The sequence below is a fragment of the Myxocyprinus asiaticus genome, chromosome 40 (genome assembly GCF_019703515.2).
Source record: "Myxocyprinus asiaticus isolate MX2 ecotype Aquarium Trade chromosome 40, UBuf_Myxa_2, whole genome shotgun sequence".
Classification (NCBI taxonomy): Eukaryota; Metazoa; Chordata; class Actinopteri; order Cypriniformes; family Catostomidae; genus Myxocyprinus; species Myxocyprinus asiaticus.
In genome coordinates this window covers 15,062,175-15,083,576 of record NC_059383.1, presented here as the reverse complement: position 1 = coordinate 15,083,576, position 21,402 = coordinate 15,062,175, and the positions used below count along the sequence as shown (strand labels likewise).

The following is a 21,402-nucleotide window of genomic DNA, read 5'->3' as shown; positions in this document are numbered from 1 at the left end:
ACCATTTCTGTGAAAATTGCTAATGACAGATAAAACACGCGGAGAGAGCTTTCCCCTTCACATTTTCTCATTCTCACACGATCATAGTGGAGCTACGGCGTGTTAACCGCAGTAGTCGCCCACGGGCGCATTCGAAAGCATTTATATACAAGCAACCCTGAACCTCACCTCCTCCCACTGATGTTGCACCAGCTTTAACAGTCAAAATCTCATCATCACCTATAGACATTTATGCATTTGGCTGACACTTTTATGTAAAGTGGCTTACAGTGTATTCTGTTTATCACTTTGTTTGAACTCTGCAAATCGAACCCATGAGCTTTCTAGCCCCCTGATCTGCCAGTAGAGCTTATGGAATCAGACAGCAACTCACAGGAACAGTTGTCTTTCTCCAGCTTTCTTTCATTTAATATCAGTTGTTTAACTGTCTATGAAAGAGATGAAAAGCAATTGAGGTAGATTTTGCATTGATGTCAGCATTATTAAAAGAATATTTCAATACAAGTTCATCTCAATCGACAGCATTTGTGGCATGATATTGATTACCACACACTATATACATTATAATATATACTACATAATATATTACTCTTTATATAATGTATATAAACGTATAGCCACAGGACATAATCATTATAGGCTATATTCTATATTCTGTCAAGGGTCATGAAGAGCTAACAAAACTTATCGAAACATCAAAAGCAACAACATGAATGTTAGATCCAATATAAACTAAGCTCTTAAAAGAGAATCAGAATGAGCTTTATTGCCAAGTATGCTTACACATGCAAGGAATTTGTCTTGGTGACAGGAGCTTCCAGTGTACAACAATACAAAAACAATACAAAAACAGCAGCAAGACATAGATAATAATAAAAAATAAAAATAATTATACACATACGTACAGACACACACATACATACATACACATACATATGGGTAGTACAAATCTAATACAATCTGTTATGTACAGTACAAATGTTTTTTTTTTGTTTGTTTTTTTTTCTTCAGAGGAATGAAATGGCAGAAGAGGTTGGATGTGTTGGATAAATAAAAAAAGACTAAACTGTATATTGCACATAGTTATTGCTCAATGGGGCAATTTAACTGTTCATGAGATGGATAGCCTGAGGGAAAAAACTGTTCCTGACGGTTCTGGTGCTCAGAGCTCTGAAGCGTCGGTCAGAAGGCAACAAATCAAAAAGGTAGTGGGCAGGGTGAGTGGGGTCCAGAGTGATTTTTTCCAGCCTTTTTCCTCACTCTGGAAGTGTAAAGTTCTTGAAGGGGGGGGGGGGGGGGCAACCAATAATCCTCTCAGCAGTCCGAACTGTCTTTGTAGTCTTCTGATATCTGATTTCGTAGCTGAACCAAACAAGACAGTTATTGAAGTGCAGAGGACAGACTTTTTTTTTTTTTTTTTTTTTTTTTTTTTTTGCTGCCAGATTGAACCATTCAAGATTTATTTTGGGATTAGCAATGTTGCCACACCGCAGCCATATATGTGGTTACTTGGCTGGTCAAAAAGTGAATTATCAGCTCCCTCTGTGCTATGCCTTTGGCAGATAAAAGTACCAGTACTGCAGAGTCATACAGTGAATAACTGCTTTTACTCATGCACTATTATAAATGCACTTTGAATGTTAAAGTACTAAAATGTTTACCAATGACCATTACGAAATGTCTGGCTTTCTTTGTTTGCATGAAAATCCATTTTGTGTCTTATGAATCATTACACATTACTTTATGAATCATCACAACTCATCACAAAACAATCAATGTCCTCTGTAGGTACAGCAAGTCTGCAGGTATATAGCTGAGTAACCACATCTTCTCCATTACACATTCACACATAACCCACAACACAAGCAGCAGACTAACTGTAGATTGTGCTCACAGAATATTGTTTGTGTCTGTTGTGTATTTTTTCACGAGTGCACTTCAAATGGTTCAAATAGTCCTGGAGAGTATTAAGGTTAACAGATTTGGCGTGCTATCCATAATGGAGGGGCTCCACCCTGGACTATCTGACTAGAAAACAGAAGAAATAGAAACACCATTTTGAAATATTAATTGGTATGGGTGTTTTGACATACAATATAAAGGTGAAGATGGGGAGATGGGGGATGTCGAAAGAATCATCACTGGTGCTATAGGGAAGCAGACACTTACAGGTGCATCTCAATAAATTAGAATGTCGTGGAAAAGTTCATTTATTTCAGTAATTCAACTCAAATTGTGAAACTCGTGTATTAAATAAATTCAATGCACACAGACTGAAGTAGTTTAAGTCTTTGGTTCTTTTAATTGTGATGATTTTGGCTCACATTTAACAAAAACCCACCAATTCACTATCTCAACAAATTAGAATATGGTGACATGCCAATCAGCTAATCAACTCAAAACACCTGCAAAGGTTTCCTGAGCCCTCAAAATGGTCTCTCAGTTTGGTTCACTAGGCTACACAATCATGGGGAAGACTGCTGATCTGACAGTTGTCCAGAGAACAATCATTGACACCCTTCACAAGGAGGGTAAGCCACAAACATTCATTGCCAAAGAAGCTGGCTGTTCACAGAGTGCTGTATCCAAGCATGTTAACAGAAAGTTGAGTGGAAGGAAAAAGTGTGGAAGAAAAAGATGCACAACCAACCGAGAGAACCGCAGCCTTATGATTGTCAAGCAAAATTGATTCAAGAATTTGTGTGAACTTCACAAGGAATGGACTGAGGCTGGGGTCAAGGCATCAAGAGCCACCACACACAGACGTGTCAAGGAATTTGGCTACAGTTGTCGTATTCCTCTTGTTAAGCCACTCCTGAACCACAGACAACGTCAGAGGCGTCTTACCTGGGCTAAGGAGAAGAACTGGACTGTTGCCCAGTGGTCCAAAGTCCTCTTTTCAGATGAGAGCAAGTTTTGTATTTCATTTGGAAACCAAGGTCCTAGAGCCTGGAGGAAGGGTGGAGAGGCTCATAGCCCAAGTTGCTTGAAGTCCAGTGTTAAGTTTCCACAGTCTGTGATGATTTGGAGTGCAATGTCATCTGCTGGTGTTGGTCCATTGTGTTTTTTGAAAACCAAAGTCACTGCACCCATTTACCAAGTAATTTTGGAGCACTTCATGCTTCCTTCTGCTGACCAGCTTTTTAAAGATGCCGATTTCATTTTCCAGCAGGATTTGGCACCTGCCCACACTGCCAAAAGCACCAAAAGTTGGTTAAATGACCATTGTGTTGGTGTGCTTGACTGGCCAGCAAACTCACCAGACCTGAACCCCATAGAGAATCTATGGGGTATTGTCAAGAGGGAAATGAGAAACAAGAGACCAAAAAATGCAGATGAGCTGAAGGCCACTGTCAAAGAAACCTGGGCTTCCATACCACCTCAGCAGTGCCACAAACTGATCACCTCCATGCCACGCCAAATTGAGGCAGTAATTAAAGCAAAAGGAGCCCCTACCAAGTATTGAGTACATGTACCGTAAATGAACATACTTTCCAGAAGGCCAACTAAAAATGTTTTTTTTTATTGGTCTTATGATGTATTCTAATTTTTTGAGATGGTGAATTGGTGGGTTTTAGTTAAATGTGAGCCAAAATCGTCACAATTAAAAGAATCAAAGACTTAAACTACTTCAGTCTGTGTGCATTGAATTTATTTAATACACGAGTTTCACAATTTGAGTTGAATTATTGAAATAAATGAACTTTTCCACAACATTCTAATTTATTGAGATGCACCTGTATATTGAGATATGATTGGCAGGGCTGAGATTAACAAGCACCATTCAAACTTATGTTTGGAACTTCATTTAAGGTTAAGTTTGTCATTTTTTTGCACCACTTACGTCACCAAACGGAATTGCTCGAATAATTTCTGATTTCAAAAAGATTTCAGAAAACTCCCTCCTTCTTCCACTGGTTGCAAAAACAAACAGTCCCGCCCAAACTCGCACTACTGGTCGAGCCAAAGTTGAGGTATCGGTTTGGATAGGCCACGCAAACAAATAGAGAAATGTTTTGATAATATCACATAGCCACAGTGTTTAATTTTTATGTACAAATCAACCTACAAAAATACACGTTTCAGCTTCATTCAGTCATAAATTTCAATTGCATTCAGATGGTCATAATGTGTATAGGAAATGTGTATAGAAAAAATTTGTATAATAATGTTAATCTTATTATCAAGTAGCTCTCAACATCTGTCATTTATTCTTGGAGATTAATTCAATCTTGTCTATGCACAGGTAGTTCTGTAGCTCTGGTTGATATTGTGCTGGCCTCATTTTTACACAAACCCAATTACTGGAGGCGACAGGAAGTGGGTTGGAGTAGGTTACCATTGTTTTTGTTTTTCAGATTGAAGGTACATGTTGAGAGAGGAATTTTTCATTTCATATTTACCTGCACTTTTTGCAAACAGTCTTGTAAGCAAGATTATTATATCTGAAAGACAAACAACAATGGCATACATTGCTACCTTGCCTCCTTTATAATGTTATTTTATTCCAAAGATAAAAAATAATACATATTTTGAAAGCAGTGATTTTCATACGCTTAAATAAATACATTTTTGTCTATTGCTACTGGTGATATAATACTACTGTGCATCATAGAACTGTATATTGTTGTTTCACCTTTTTTGTACATGTCTTTTTGTACAGGGGGAAGTAAATATCTACCTATGTGTCACCTTTTTTGGTATCAGTTTTATCCCAACTCTCAAAATGTTTATCTCTTCATTTAGTTTCAAACCACAGCCTGTCTAGTTTGCTCCCCCACATTTTGACCTAAATAAAATGCTGACTATTCTCTGCTACATCTGTTACGCATGGAATAGACATCTGATACACATTCTTTTTTAAGTTGACAAAATTTCAGTCTCTCAGTTACTTAGGCGCATCAGTAACGTAAATAAATACATACAGTAATGTAATTAATCGATACATTGATTCGAGCAGATTTAAGGTTCCTAATCTTTCAAAATTGTGCAGGTAAAATCCAAGTGTAATCACATTTTTCTCTCAGTCACATGAGATATGTCCTCTCTCTCTCTGTCTGTCTCTCTCTTTTCTTCTCTCTCTGTCCGTCTCTCTCTCTTCCTCTCTCTCTTCCTCTCTCTCTCACTGTCTCTCTCTCTCTCACTCTCTCTCTGTCTGTCTCTCTCTTCTTCTCTCTCTGTCCGTCTCGCTTTCTGTCTCTCTCTCTCTTCCTCTCTCTGCCTCTCTCTCTCTTCCTCTCACTCTCACTCCTGTGAAAGAACCACTGAGAGTTGAAATTTGAGCCATCACTCTTGTCAGTAACTGTGCGAGTAATGCAAACGTGCATCCTGAGAGATTTACGCTTCACATTACTGGATGGGAGATGGCGGGGGTATTATGGATGCTCTTTGTTATTTGTCCTTTCGTTCTCTCTGAAAGTGGCGATGATTGTAAGTAATCAGAGATATGTAATAGTATATAAAACAAAAATATATAATGTAATATATAATTCTTATTTTGTTAAGAACAGACAAATTCCTTAAAACAACTGTAAGAACTGTAAAGCACTGAAAAATAAAAAATTTATTTTCTTAATTTCCTTGTTAACAGAGCTTTGGTCAAATTTGTGGCAAGTGCTTGTAGTGCAACTGTGTGATAATATGCACAATTACTATAATGCTAATTAGATAACGTAAAAATTATCAAGAGAAATGCCTTTGTGAAAGATTCATGTGTGAAAATATATTTTTTCTAGATAATTTAGACAGGTTTTCACAAGAAGCCTACTCATTAAGACAAACTAACATAAGGCCACTGACCTTTAGTTCAGAAAGCCACTATAAAAACTCAGTTTATATGTTTTTCCCCACTTGATTCAATGATAGATTTGCCTGATGGAGAGATTGTGACCTGTTCATCGAGTTTGACTCTGAGGCAGACTGATCTGACGTGTACACTGAATAACGAACATATTGAGGAGGTCAAAAGAGCAACTCTTTGGTATATAATACATCAGTATTTTGGACCAATAAACTTCCAAGAAACAACATCATTGCTGACTTTGTTTTGATTAGCCATATTTAGTATAAAGTGGTCTGTAAGGAATTTGTAAAGTTCTGTCATAATGGTGTTTTTGTTTTGAATGTGATTTTGAAGCACTGATGTTGATTAAATTACAAATGACAAAACTTTTGTTCCCCTATTTAGCAAAATGAGAGATAAAAGACAATGTACAAATGCTACTCTAGGACCACAATACTTCACTTTTCAGAATTTGGTCAAATTGTTGGAATATGAGCTCAGTGTAAACATGGGAGAGGAGAACATTAAAAAATCCATCAACCTGACTCAACTTGGCAAGTCCTTTTTGCAATGACTTGTTGTGCATACCACTTTTTTCTGTTATTTTTTTCTATAAACAGTATGCATGTGTCTTTGTCCTTACAGTTAAAATTCCAGTACCTGAAATCAAAAATGCTGCTTATAGGGAAGATACAGAGGAAGGTGTCATATCAATTGAACACAAACATGACTTTGTAAAAAACCCTAAGTTTGAAGTGGAAATTTTGGGGGGTAAACTTGCAAACAAGGTAATGCATTACCTCCCGTGAAAATAAAGATATTATCACTTAGACTCACTTTAACAGCATTTAACAGCAATGTTATTGGGTTTTTTTTAAACAGTGCTTTACTACTGAAAATCGGGATTTTGCTATTAGCAGGGACAGACTTGGTGGAGATGGTGATTACTCTATCCGTGTTAGAGCAAAACCAATGGGATTTTTTGACGGTGACTGGAGTGAGTGGAGCTTGAGGGCCAATTTCACTATAAAAAGTGAGTGGAGCTCAGATATACATTACTTTGTAAAACATGAGATGGTAAAATTGGTGTCCATCGGATTATAGGTGAGTGCTTTAAACCTAAGCCAAAAGACCTAAGAAGTTAAGGACTTTTAATTCATGAAAATTCATGATTTTGGACAAGTTGCAAGTTTCCACCAGTATTTTGGTAGGTGAACTAGTTTTAACAGTTATCAACCTGTCAGAATTGTGATATTACAGCCGCGGCAGGAAATCTTGGACCTCCAAATGTCACTTACATCATTATCACCATCTCTGTCATTCTGGTGTTCATCATTGCTTTGGGGGCGTTGCGTTGGAGAACAGAGTGAGTCTGTCTTTGCTTCATTTAAAACGTTGACAACAAGCCTTTTTTTATTTTTATTTTTTTTTATTTGAAGGAGTAGTTAATTAAAAAAAAGACAACTCTGACATCATTTAATAACCCTTGTAACAAACCTGACTTTTCTCCATAGAACACAAATTTACATGTTTGAGGCTTTTTGGGTTTGACATTTGGGTCACCGTGGTATATTTTGTTTAGCTAATTTATAAATGGTTTTCTCATCTAGAATTAAAGGTTACATCACACCAAATATCCCACACCCAAAGGCAACCCTCGCACAAATGCACAGCGCAAGGGAGGTAATTCAATGGACTCTACATTAGTTATTTTGCTCATTCAATGTATGGTCTTTCATGAAAATGTTTGTACTTTTTCAGGGCCTTCCTTTTGCTTTCAGTCCTGAGATATTTGGTGATGTCTTCATACACTGTGTGGATTACGCAGATGAAAAGCCATCTACTGCTGAGGATGAGCACCGCTATAGTCAAGAGATTTCTGCAAGTTCTCGGCCTGCATCGGTTTGTGAAATAAACACAAAAGCAGATGAGTGGCTTCCAAGAGAGCTGTCCCACTTGAAAATTAGATTGTTAGATGAATTAGATTTTTCTAAGGAAATAGAAAGTGGTGGCTCTCAGGCTGTCATGGCCCCACAGCGTGAATGTAAGGATGAAGCCTATGTTACTATGTCGAGCCTCTTCAAAACACAGTGAGGAGGTGAAGATAGGCTAGTTATGCTGCTTATATGATCAAGGTGTAACCAAGATTATACTGTATATGATGTTGAGAATTCAGAAACCTGGAGCCTGTAACATATATTTGAGACATCTCTCCTGATTATTTTGCTGTATAATTAAGAGTGGAAATAATTAATATACTGTAAATATACTGTAGCAATCATTCTGGCCAAAGATACTTGTTTTTTAGACAGATTTAAATTGCAATCAAGCATCCTGCACTGCTCGTGTCCTCATTTCTGTAGTTGACATTTTCATTTTGAATGTTTCAGGAACACCAGAATTAAGGGTGAATTGTGATTAATGATCAGGCTTTCAAGGAACATTGCACAGTATTATGTCATCAGTGAGTGGGAAAATGCAACAAAAAAAAAAAAAGAAAAGAAAAAAAAAAGTTTCTCACACCATTAAACCTAGTGCAGATAGCTAAATACAATGGCCAGAAGTGGCCCCCAGTATGTTTAAAATAAATTCACAAGTCACATCTACTAACAGACCTCAGATAACTGCTGCTAGCCTCAAAGTTTTGAGGCAGGCTTTTACCCAAAAACTGTTTCGTCTATATGCTTATGTGGACCTGAGCAAAGCTGAGGGGTGTCATGTTCTTTATACTGTATTTTGTTAACCTCAGGCAGAATACAAAACAAAACTGATGTACACAAGTACAGTGCATCCGGAAAGTCTTCACAGCGCTTCACTTTTTCCACATTTTGTTATGTTACAGCCTTATTCCAAAATGGATTAAATTCATTATTTTCCTCAAAATTCTACAAACAATACCCCATAATGACAACGTGAAAGAAGTTTGTTTGAAATGTTTGCAAATTTATTAAAAATAAAAAACGAAAAAAATCACATGCACATAAGTATTCACAGCCTTTGCCATGACACTCAAAATTGAGCTCAGGTGCATCCTGTTTCCACTGATCATGCTTGAGATGTTTCTACAACTTGATTGGAGTCCACCTGTGGTAAATTCAGTTGATTGGACATGATTTGGAAAGGCACACACCTGTCTATATAAGGTCCCACAGTTAACAGTGCATGTCAGAGCACAAACCAAGCCATGAAGTCCAAGGAATTGTCTGTAGACCTCTGAGACAGGATTGTATCGAGGCACAGATCTGGGGAAGGGTACAGAAAAATTTCTGCAGCACTGAAGGTCCCAATGAGCACAGTGGCCTCCATCATCCGTAAATGGAAGAAGTTTGGAACCACCAGGACTCTTCCTAGAGCTGGCCGCCCGGCCAAACTGAGTGATCGGGGGAGAAGGGCCTTAGTCAGGGAGGTGTCCAAGAACCCGATGGTCACTCTGACAGAGCTCCAGTGTTTCTCTGTAGAGAGAGGAGAACCTTCCAGAAGAACAACCATCTCTGCAGCACTCCACCAATCAGGCCTGTATGGTAGAGTAGCCAGACGGAAGCCACTCCTCAGTAAAAGGCACATGACAGCCCGCCAGGAGTTTGCCAAAAGGCACCTGAAGGACTTTCAGACCATGAGAAACAAAGATTGAACTCTTTGGCCTGAATGGCAAGCGTCATGTCTGGAGGAAACCAGGCACCGCTCATCACCTGGCCAATACCATCCCTACAGTGAAGCATGGTGGTGGCAGCATCATGTTGTGGGGATGTTTTTCAGCGGCAGGAACTGGGAGAATAGTCAGGATCGAGGGAAAGATGAATGCAGCATTGTACAGAGACATCCTTGATGAAAACCTGCTCCAGAGCGCTCTGGACCTCAGACTGAGGCGAAGGTTCATCTTCCAACAAGACAACGACCCTAAGCACGCAGCCAAGATAACAAAAGAGTGGCTATGGGACAACTCTGTGAATGTCCTTGAGTGGCCCAGCCAGAGCCCAGACTTGAACCCGATTGAACATCTCTGGAGAGATCTGAAAATGGCTGTGCACCGACGCTCCCCATCCAACCTGATGGAGCTTGAGAGGTCCTGCAAAGAAGAATGGGAGAAACTGCCCAAAAACAGGTGTGCCAAGCTTGTAGAATCATACTCAAAAAGACTTGAGGCTGTAATTGGTGCCAAAGGTGCTTCAACAAAGTATTAAGCAAAGGCTGGGAATACTTATGTACATGTGATTTTTTTCGTTTTTTATTTTTAATAAATTTGCAAAGATTTCAAACAAACTTCTTTCACGTTGTCATTATGGGGTATTGTTTGTAGAATTGAGGAAAATAATTAATTTAATCAATTTTAAAATAAGGCTGTAACATAACAAAATGTGGAAAAAAGTGAAGCGCTGTGAATACTTTCCAGATGCACTGTACAGTGGCACTTTTTCAGTAATTTCACTTTATATAAAAAGCAAATGCTCTTACTGTTAATTTCTTAATGCATTAAATTATATATATACTGAATATATATGAATATTATACTTAATAAATAAAATATTTGGACTTATTTTTCCATAATTCACTACATGCAACTCAAGTTACACATGGTACCTTTTATGATTATAAATAATACGTAACCCTTTACAATAAGGTTTCAAAATATACTAATACATTATGAAATTAAAAGTTGTATATGTTAACAAAGCATTATTAACTAATAACTAACAATAAACAATTGCTTTTATTGCATTAAACATATATATTATGTTAATAAATATATTGTTAATTGTTAGTTATTTCAGCCTATTGTTAAGATTTACACTGAAATTTTGTTAAAAATAAATTAATTAAAAAAAATTTTTTTTTAAATTGTGTAATTTTAAAATATTTAGGTTTTTTATTTTGTTAAAGATTACTCAGTTCAATTTGATGATTGAATAAAAAATAAAAGTAAATCTTAAAAAACGTTTGAGTGCATGATACCTAATGCATTTACTAACATTAACAAATACAACCTTATAGTAAAGTGTTACCAAATAATAAGCCCCAAGACAAACTCTTCGTTTGAAGAATATGTGAAGAATATACTGTATTTGCATTTTGCTCTGTTCAGCAAGAAAAGAGATGTTTCTTTCAATAACAGTTAAGAACATTTATTATAGCCACTATAACTTTTTTATTAAATAACCAAAATCTGTTATAACATGCATAACTAAGTGAATCACAACAGGTTTAGCACAAACATGATGTAGTTAACAACAGTTAAATAACAAAAGTCTTACATTTTACACATGATTATGAGTGTTCTGGCTTCTACATTATTGCCGTAGTTCACAGTGTTCCTTACAACACATTTCAGTAGGGTCATGGTTACTATTTATCTAATTACATTAGTACTTTAGTTTTCTTTGAATTCAAAAGTATCAGTACTCATAGATTCCATGCCAACTTCATCATTAAAATAAAATGCACATCGTTATTGATGGTGGTGCTGACTCCACTATAGTAGTTCCAAAATTCCTCTTTTGTCACCTGTAAATAAAAAAAAAAGGAAAACATTTTATTAAACAAACTGGCAGCCCTGAAAGAGGCCGTGATCACCAATTCCACAAGCCAAAAGGCAAACCGAAAGGAAAATCCCTACATAGAAAGAACCAGAGAGAATATAGCATTCTGTTTGAATTAATAACAGACTTTAGATTTGTATTTGACTTAGTGTTTCTCATGTGGGGATCCAAGCAGGTGCAAAAGACAGCTTTCATTAGCCAAATAAAGAGGATGCACACACTCAAGACTCAAAGTCTAGCAACAATACCACACCACCTGCTTTTCTCAGATAATGTGGCTGATTTCAGAATAGAACAATACATGCATTCGTGCAGCTGCTTGTGTGCACTGAGAAACACTGTGTGGTATTAATAATTAGCTATTGTTTTGATTGTGTGAGGTAGACCCCCAAACCCAAAGTTAATATTTGTTAGATGCCAAAGGTAAACCTGCCACATTCTTTTCAAGGTATAGTTCACCAAAATACACAAATAAATAAATAAAATTCTATTGTTATCATCTTCTCAAACTCATGTTGTTCCAAACCCGTATGACAAAAAAGGAAATGTTAGGCAGAATGTTATGGACTAACAGCCTCAGTCACCATTCACTTTCATTGTATGGAAAAAAGATGCATTGATAGTGAGTGGTGACTGAAGCTAACCTTCAGCAACATCTCCTTTTGTGTTCCAAGGAAGAAAGACAGTCATACGGGTTTAGAACAACACCAGGGTGAGTAAATGGTGACAGAATTTGCATGTCTGGGTGACCTATACCTTTTCAACTTGACCCTGTCAAAAAATAAGCCTGATCTTTTTATCAAACAAAATGATTGGCTTTGGCATAAAAACAAAGTAAGTGATAAAATAACAAAGGTATCATAGTGGGTAGAGCAAAATATGATTATTTGAAAATGTGATTCAGGGGTATGGTGACGCCATGCGAAGGGCAGACGTGTGAGAGACATCTCTGCGCACTTTGTTAATTTTTTTTATTATTTTCATGATATAATCTGGTGAAATTCAATACACCCAGTTACACATTTACTGTTTGAGGTAAACATGGCAAAGCAGTCAAAATCATTGGGCTCTGGAGACATTAAAAGACACTTACGGGTTCAAGATGAAAGCCCAGACAGGCCTGTGGACCGGGGAGAAGTAATCCAGCGTCAACTGTCCAACATGACAAAGGTACTTGTGGACTTGGAGGATCTCGCTGTAATACGTCGATCGATTACGGCGATGGAAAAAAATTCCCTGAGCTAGTCACAAGAGTGACAGATGTTGAAAAACAAATCAATTATTTGGAGTCATCGGAGAGGGAATTAGCCGCTAATCCGCCCGCGACCAAAGTTGATTTGGAACGTGTTCTTGAAAAGCTTGAAGATCTTGAGAATAGAAGCCGTAGGAATAACATTCAAATTGTTGGAATTCCTGAGCATGAGGAGGACAGAGATATGGTGAAATTCCTATACGAGCGTTTCCCGAGTCTGCTCGACATAACAGGCCACAAGCTGGAAATCGAGTGAGCTCACAGAGTCCCAGCTCACAGATCTGCTGAGGGAGAAAGGCCCCGATCGATTCTGGCCAAATGTTTGAGGTCATCCGATAAAGATCTCATGTTGCGCAAGGTGAGGAGCAAAGGAAAGCTTTCTTGGAAGAATTTTCTTGTTCCCGGACTTTGCAAACTCGACAAGAGAGAAACGCGATCGGTTTAAGGAATGCAAGAAACTCTTACATCAGCGGAAGATCACTTTTGCTCTGATGTTTCCAGCCAGACTGAGAATAAACACCAAGGACGGCAGCAAAGTATTTACATGTCCCAATCAGGCAATGTCTTTTATTGAAACAATGGGTGAGTAACTGTTGGGTGTTTTTCTTATGAGTGGATTGACTCACTGTACATACTCTGGCTTTTGGAGGAAGCTGGGTGCCATTATTGTTTCCTTTTGCGTTGGCTCCGCCGAGTGGCTGGAGTTTGTTTTGTTTTGTGGATTAACACTTTTCCTTAAAGAAACTTTTGCATTGATGGAAGATCACTTTTTCACAACGGATGACCGCAAAATATCTACATGCCCACACAAAGGATGTCTTTTATAAAGTTGGCGGACTGTGTAAATCATGGGATATACTTTTATGCGGCCTCCAAGTGAATTGACTCTTGACCATCCGAGGAACCGGGATGCATGTTTCGTTTCCTTTTGTCAAATCAAATCATATCACTTTATTGTCACACAGCCATATACACAAGTGCAATGGTGTGTGAAATTCTTTTGTGCTGGTTCCGCCTAGCGGTTGGAGCTTGTTTTGTTAAATAACACTACTTCGGGACATATATGGATGAATCTGTCAGTTCCTTATGCTTATGCCTCCTGTTGGCTGGAGTATGATCTGTGGAGTATTTTCGTGGGTCATTGGAATGATTACGTTATTTGCTGCACTCATCAGCTGGCTCACTGAAGATTCGTTTGCCTGACCGAGGAAACTGAACGGCTTTATATGGGCTGGAATTTGTTTTGTGAAGGAACACACCTTTGAGACAGTTCTGTGAATGAGTCTACACGTTCTTTGTGTTTATTCTGCCTATTGGCTGGGGTTTGTTTTACAAAATATTTGATGTTATGTAATTTTGCCTTACAAATTTGTGAGGCAAAATTGAGCAATCCGATGGCAAAGTTGTCACAGGGACTCTCGTAGGCGTAGATGGACTCTTTGAGTTTGTGACTTTGACTTTGAAATATGATAGTGTGTTTCTTCAAGAAACATATCTTTCCCCACAGGAAGCTGAAAAATTTGGGAAGATATGGGGTGGACATGTTTTCTTTAGTGTTGGCTCAAGTAAGAGCAGGGGAGTCATTATATTGGTAAATAAACATCTACAATTCAAATTTCTCGAACAGTTTAATGATAAATTAGGAAGAGTCATTATTGTTTTAGCAGAAATTCAGGGGCAAAGTCTGATTTTGGCTAATATTTACGCACCTACCGCTGATGATCAGGGCTTTAGTTATTAGACTCAGTCCTTCATCATAGTGAAGCAAATGTGTGTAAGCCCCCTAGAGCAACATTGACGCTTCACAGGATGTGTAAAAATCTTGGTCTTACAGATATTCGGAGACTTTTGAACCCATCTGTTAGAGACTATACATTTTTTTCATCAGTCTATAAGATTTATTCTAGAATAGATTTTTTTTTTTTTTTTATATCCAAATCCCTCATTTCATCTGTTGTTGATTGCTCAATTGGAAATATCTTAGTCTCGGATCATGCCCTGGTGAGTTTAGAGGTGTTGCCACATATAGAGAAAAATAAATCATATACTTGGCGCCTTAATGTGTCCCTTTTGCAAAATCCTGATTTCCAACAAATGTTAAAGACTGAAATCAGTGTTTATATGGAGACCAACTGGTCCTCGGTATCCTCTGTGGGCGTGGCTTGGGAGGCACTTAAGGCAGTTCTTAGGGGTCGGATCATACAGTATGCCTCATTCATCAAAAAATACAAAGCACGAGAACGTCCTGGTTACTTGCGTAACCTCCGTTCCCTGATGGAGGGAACGAGATGTTGTGTCGATGTAGTGACACTAGGGGTCACTCTTGGGAGCCTGAAACACCTCTGATCTTTGAAAAAAGGCCAATGAATATTGGTGAATGGTATTTGCATACCACTCACCCAAACATACGGGTATAAAAGGAGCTAGTATGCAACCACTCAATCAGGTTTTGTGCTGAGGAGCCGAGACAAGGTCCCGGCCATTTCAGCGGGTAGTTCAGCATTGTGGCAGGAGGGACACAACGTCTCGTTCCCTCCATCAGGGAACGGAGGTTACGCAAGTAACCAGGACGTTCCCTATCAGTCACTCACTCGATGTTGTGTCGGTGTAGTGACACTAAGGGGCCCTATTCGAAACGCCACAACTGGCTGAACTGTGTTACGTGAACTGGCGGCGTGTGACGGGCAGACCACTGTGTGCCTGTGCACCAGGCCAACACGTAACCTCCCCTAACGCTGTTATGAGTGTTGAATGGCCCTTCGGGTACAAGTCGACTGCCCAAAAGATAGAGACAGGCTAGCCCAGTTGTGGCCTCTTATCCTCTCTTTTTTTTCTCTCCCCCAAAAATAAGAGTTAACCGACTGGGGCCACCAGGTCTACGTTGGGGGGGGGGGGTCACTCCCAAGGGGAAGACACCGCAGAGACCACACCCCACCCAGAAGGGGCTTCCTTTTGGAGACAGCGCTTCCTTTCTGCTGTCCACCAAAGCAGACAAAGAGCTGCTCAGAGACTCTAAAGCTCTGCGTGCAATCCAAATAGATGCGTAAAGCGTGCACCGGACATAGCAACGTCAGGGCTGGGTCTGCCTCCTCCTGAGGCAGCGCTTGCAGGTTCACCACCTGATCCCTAAAAGGGGTTGTGAGAACCTTGGGCACATAGCCCGGTCGGGGTCTCAGGATCACGTGAGAGTAGCCCGGACTGAACTCCAGGCACATTTCGCTGACAGAGAATGCTTGCAGGTCTCCTACCCTCTTGATGGAAGTGAGCGCAGTCAGGAAGGCAGTCTTTAAAGAGAGTGCCTTAAGCTCAGCTGACTGCAGGGGCTCAAAGGGGGCTCTCCGTAGACCCTTAAGAACTACAGAGAGGTCCCATGAGGGAATGAGGCACGGTCTGAAGGGATTCAACCTCCTGGCGCCTCTCAGGAACCTGATGATCAGGTCGTGCTTCCCTAAGGACTTACCGTCCACTGTGTCGTGGTGTGCCGCTATAGTGGCTACATACACCTTCAAGGTGGAGGGGGACAGCCGCCCTTCCAACCTCTCCTGCAGGAAGGAAAGCACCGATCCGACTGCGCATCTCTGGGGTCTTCGTGTCGGGAAGAACACCACTTAGCGAACAGACGCCACTTCAAGGCATACAGGCGCCTCGTAGAGGGGGCCCTAGCCTGAGTGATCGTGTCTACCACTGTGGGTGGTAGGCCACTCAAGTCTTCTGTGTACCATCCAGGGGCCAGACATGGGGATTCCATAGGTCTGGTCGCAGGTGCCAGATGGTGCCCCATCCCTGAGAAAGAAGGTCCTTCGCCGGGGGGGGGGCTGTCGCAAGGAATGTGAGGACCGAGAACCATGTCTGGGTGGGCCAGTAGGGTGCTACCAGGACAACCTGCTCCTCGTCCTCCCTGACCTTGCACAGGGTCTGTAGGCTTACTGGGGGAGCCAGTGCTGAAGCGGTCTCATATTCATCAACCCGAGCGGAATGGCCACCGCTGAGGGTGCCATATGCCCCAGTAGCCTCTGAAACAGTTTCAGTGGAACCGCTGTCTTCTGTCTGAACGCCTTCAAACAGGTCAGCACCGACTGTGCACGCTCGTTCGTGAGGCACGCCATCATCGAGACTGAGTCCAACTCCAAGGCGAGAAAAGAGATGCTCTGAACCGGGAGGAGCTTGCTCTTTCCCCAGTTGACCAGAAGCCCTAGTCGGCCGAGGTGCAAGAGCACCAGGTCCCTGTGTGCACACAACACATCCTGAGAGTGAGCTAGGATTAGCCAATTGTCGAGATAGTTGAGGATGCGAATGCCCACTTCCCTTAACGGGGCAAGGGCTGCCTCTGCGACCTTCGTGAAGACGCAAGGGGACAAGGACAGGCCGAAAGGAGGACCTTGTACTGATACACCCGACCCTCGAATGCAAACCGCAGGAAGGGTCTGTGTCGAGGTAGAATCGAGATGTGGAAGTACGCGTCCTTCAGGTCTACCGCCGCGAACCAATCGTGATGCCGCACGCTCACTAAAATGCTTTTTGCATCAGCATCTTGAACGGGAGTCTGTGTAAAGCCTGGTTCAGTACTTGCAAGTCCAAGATTGGCCGCAACCCACTGCCTTTCTTCGGTACAATAAAGTAGGGGCTGTAAAACCCCTTCTTCATCTCGGCTGGAGGGATAGGCTCTATCGCACCCTTCCGTAGGAGGGTAGCGATTTCCATGCGCAAGGTAGTGGCGTTCTCGCCCTTCACCGAGGTGACGCCTGGCGAACTGAATCGCGTAGCCAAGTCGGATGGTCCGGATCAGCCATCGCGACGGGTTGGAAAGCGCAAGCCACACATCCAAGCTCCGGGCAAGGGGGACCAAGGGGACAATCTCGTCGGACGTACCGGCGGGTGGGGCCTCATGGCGGGGCGGAGCCTGAGGTGCCACTTCTTGCCGTGGTCGTGCTGAGTTCAGAGACATCGAAGCACTTACCTGGCTCCTTGTGACCACCCCTGGAACTGCCTGGGATGGGGGAGGAAGAGGCCTGTCCTCGTGATCCGTGTAGACCATCACATCGGGGGCAGATTTGTGCCACAGCTGGGCGCGCAGGGGCGGGGAGACCGCCGCTGGAGCGCCAAACCTGCCAGAACGGAATGGTGGACGGTGGTCATGATGACGGCCGTGCGCACCGGGTATGTGACCCAGGGAACAAGGAAACCGCTCTTTTGCTGAACTCTTGGGTACCGCAGCCATTTGGGCATGCGGCGAAATTCAATGAAAAGGTAACAAAAGATTCTCCTCCCAGCCCTCTACCGGGGGATGGAGTGGTCTGCTTACCAGCTCCAGAGCAGCTGGTTTCGTCGTCCCTGGGTTGCATGTCTCAGGGGCACTTTGAAGCCTTTCACGGGTTCTTGGTGGCCAGCTGTGAGACGGGTGGTGTCTGCTTCCTGCGGTGGGCTCCACGCCGGGGCCGGGTTGCGGCGGAGCCGGTGCAATCACCGCAGGGGGACGCCCTTGGTGACGAGCATACAGGGTGCGGGATCTTGAGCCACGCTGGGGCAGGATGTGCTGGATAGCCTCCATCTGCTGCTTCGCCGCAGAGAACTGCTGGGCAAAGTCCTCGACAGTGTCACCGAACAGGCCAACCTGGGAAATGGGGGCGCCAAATAACTCGCGGCTTCCCGGGAAAGCATGTCCGTCATCTCCACGTCAGCCTGTGACTGGGCGACCGCACCCGAGGGGGGGAGCCCAGCTGAGGCTTCCGCGTCCGACTGGACGAACCCGCTCTCCGATGCTGCGCTCGAGAGCTCATCACCTTCGCGGGCTCCGAATAAGAGATTGAACTCGCCATGAGACGAGCTGGCAGACTCACCTGGAAGCCCGATCGGGACAGACGAGTGTGCTGGGGAATGGGAGGTCCGTGGGGGGATACCCAGTGGAGGTGGTCCCATCGGGGTCCCCAAATCGCCCCCAGTGCTAGCCACGCTGGCCTCATACCCGTGGGTAGAAGGACCGGGGTGGGGAGCCGCTGGGGTGGCTTGCTTTCTTACAAAGGCAAGCCGCGACCGCATCGTTGCCATGGACATGTTCTCGCAATGAGTAGATGACCCATCCACGAACGCTGTGTCCGTGTGGGCAGCGCCCAGACACGAAAGACAGCGATCGTGACTGTCAGAAGGAGAGAGATAACGACCGCAACCAGGAATAACACACAAACAGAAAGTCTTTAAAAAGACTTTCCGTGTGTGCCGTTCTTTAAGAGAAATATACTCTTTTTTAGAATATACTCTTTTATTTCTGCCGAGGCGCCCAGGGGCATTCTCTGCAGTGCACCAGTGCAGAGGGGGGAGAAGCCGCTGAAATGCGCCATCAGATCCAGCAGAGGTGAATGAACAGCTGTGGGAATTCAGCTCAGTGAACATCGACCGTTCAGCTCCAAAGAGAAAATCTGAATGAGTGGTTGCATACCAGCTCCTTTTATACCCGTATGTTCGGGTAAGATACACATTGTACAGAAACGTACAATTCCATTTCTAAAAATCTTGGGGGAAAAAAAGATCGAATTCTTGAATCTGAACACTGAGTCATATGGAAGACATGTTAAACTATGAGAAAGACATATCATGCCATCTCAGCATGTTTTTATGCTTGAATAAAATACATTGTTATACGCATTTCACACCTAAATTGTCAGGCCCTGTCACAGGCAAATTTGTATGTTAGAATGGTTTCCTAATGATTTTTTTTTCTTTTCACAAATAGTATTTTCTAATTGATCACATGTCCCTGATTGTATCTAACATGGTATTGTAATTTCTATAAGAAATATAAGCAACTTTTTGGTCAAATGTAGTGGATGGAAAGCACAGAATAACCGCCAGGCACTCATATAATTGTAAAAAAACTAACTTTACATAGGAGATTTTACACACACGTAATGGTGGATACACACCCCCACCTTCATCTACACAGTTAAAAAGATTAATTCATCAATATTTTCTCAAATAATACATTTTTATATCATAATATTTTGTGTGACAGGACTGACTTGCAGAAAAATATATGTTTGTGTTCTTTAATTAAGTATGGGTAAACATTCTTATTTTAATTTCTTATTATGATTTTAATGTTAATGTAATATTAGATTAATACAGTAAAGTTCAGACAATGACATATAATAAGGACCTAATTCATTAGAATATGACTGACAACTGATAGAGACCAAACATCTTTTTAATTCAATAGATATATTTAATAATATTTCAATATAAAAACATATTTTATTCAACAATTCATTAACAATTCTTTAAAAATGCAATGGCATTTTTTGACATAGCCAGATACAATAACAATAATGGCACAAACACAGACAGGAATAAAAACAAAATCTACTGCTTGTGCTACACGCGCACAGGTGTAATAACCAGAAGAAACATACATTTCAAGAGAATTATTTTCTAATCCTTATACTTGACAAGCTTTGCCCAAATGTCTTTTTGGATCTCATGGTGACGTGCGGTTACAGGCTGAAGAGGTGGAATGAAACAAATGACATCCTTGAATACATACCAGATCATGTCTTCTCTGGTGGTCCAGAATAAAACACTTTTTTTATATCGCTCTTTTTCTCTTTTATCAGCTGCTAAGGCCTCTTGTAGTTCTTTCACTTTGGCCTGGAGCTTCTTTCTCTCTTTCTTGGAACACTTTCGCCCCTCTAGCTTTTGCCTGCAACATACACACACATACTAACACACAACGATTTAAAAGTCATTAAAATGTTACACCACTTTGTCCTTTTCTAACCTTGAAGGCCCTGGCTGTGGCCCTGGCCCTGGCTGTGGAACTGTGGCCTTTCTCTTAAGTCTAGGTCGTCGCTGTTGCTCTTTCCACAATTTGCGATGAAGACTTTGGTCTTGCTCATTCAGCTCATGAATACTTTTCCTCCTTTTATTGTTCCACCTCCATCTCTCACTTTCTTTCTGAAACTGTTTCTCCTTTCTCTCAGAGTCCGCATTTCGTCCTGCCCGACATTACCTTTGTCTCTCAGCTGCACTAACTGGAGCCATCTAACTGTAATCTCTATGAATTGAAATAATTACAGTCATTATTACTCAAAGCTAATATATATACAGTAAATATATATATATATATATATATATATATATATATATATATATATATATATATATATATATATATATATATCATCAATAGTCAACCTGCAACCACAAAAGCATTGCTACATAGGCCTAGGTAAAAGAGGGTCCATATTCAAAACGTTTGTCTATGAGCATAAAAATCTTTACATTTATAGTGTAATGTCTATTTATTCAAATATTGTTTTACTATGGCATGCGTTAAATACATATTATATGCAACAAAGCTAATAAAAAGGAACAATGCCATTCATTAGTAAGGCCTTGTCACGGGGCTGTCAGGTCCTGTCACACAGGATTGTGACAGGGCCTTATGTGACAGGGCCTGACGGTCAGCCATTTTAACTGTCATTGCTCAGCCTGTTAATATGCTAACATCAAAATTGTTAGCATGCAAGCAAGGAATTTCAGTAACCCTTTTAGACATGTTTTGGATTTACAAAGATTTAATTCTGTTCTGAGATATATTAGCGTGACAGGGCCTGACCCATTAGCTCGTCATCCTCAAAAAAGAAACATGCAAAGCCAAGCTTAAAATAATACAATTCAATGACAGAACTCACCCTCTATCAATGTCAGCGTCACCTTGGTCAAATGAGTCATAAAGGCGTGTTGCACTTTTTATGTACTGTTTTATGTAAACGTGACAGGACAAAAATATAGGGACAGTTATAAAATACTATTTATTTATAGAATGTATGTATAATTTCATG

At 41.1% G+C, this 21,402-nt stretch overlaps 2 protein-coding genes across 2 annotated transcripts in view; one reads left to right on the top strand and one right to left on the bottom strand.

Moving 5' to 3' along the window:
* Nucleotides 1–21,402, bottom strand: part of LOC127430551 (G-protein coupled receptor-associated protein LMBRD2B-like) — a 104,616-nt gene that overhangs the window by 68,791 nt on the left and 14,423 nt on the right. The gene's annotated exons all lie outside the window — the stretch shown is intronic.
* LOC127430552 (interleukin-7 receptor subunit alpha-like) lies at nt 5,195–8,621 on the top strand. Its single transcript, XM_051680377.1, has 8 exons — nt 5,195–5,430; nt 5,866–5,980; nt 6,188–6,336; nt 6,428–6,570; nt 6,665–6,815; nt 7,043–7,148; nt 7,393–7,465; nt 7,544–8,621. The coding sequence occupies exons 1-8, from the start codon at nt 5,364–5,366 to the stop codon at nt 7,874–7,876; spliced, it is 1,137 nt and encodes a 378-aa protein (XP_051536337.1). The 5' UTR covers nt 5,195–5,363; the 3' UTR covers nt 7,877–8,621.

Excerpts from the sequence above, each read along its gene's own strand:
- LOC127430552 (XM_051680377.1), top strand. The coding sequence starts at position 5,364 with ATGGCGGGGGTATTATGGATGCTCTTTGTTATTTGTCCTTTCGTTCTC. Across the intron at positions 5,431-5,865 it reads CTCTGAAAGTGGCGATGATT|ATTTGCCTGATGGAGAGATT; the intron begins GTAAGTAATCAG and ends ATTCAATGATAG. Across the intron at positions 6,571-6,664 it reads GGGGTAAACTTGCAAACAAG|TGCTTTACTACTGAAAATCG; the intron begins GTAATGCATTAC and ends TTTTTTAAACAG.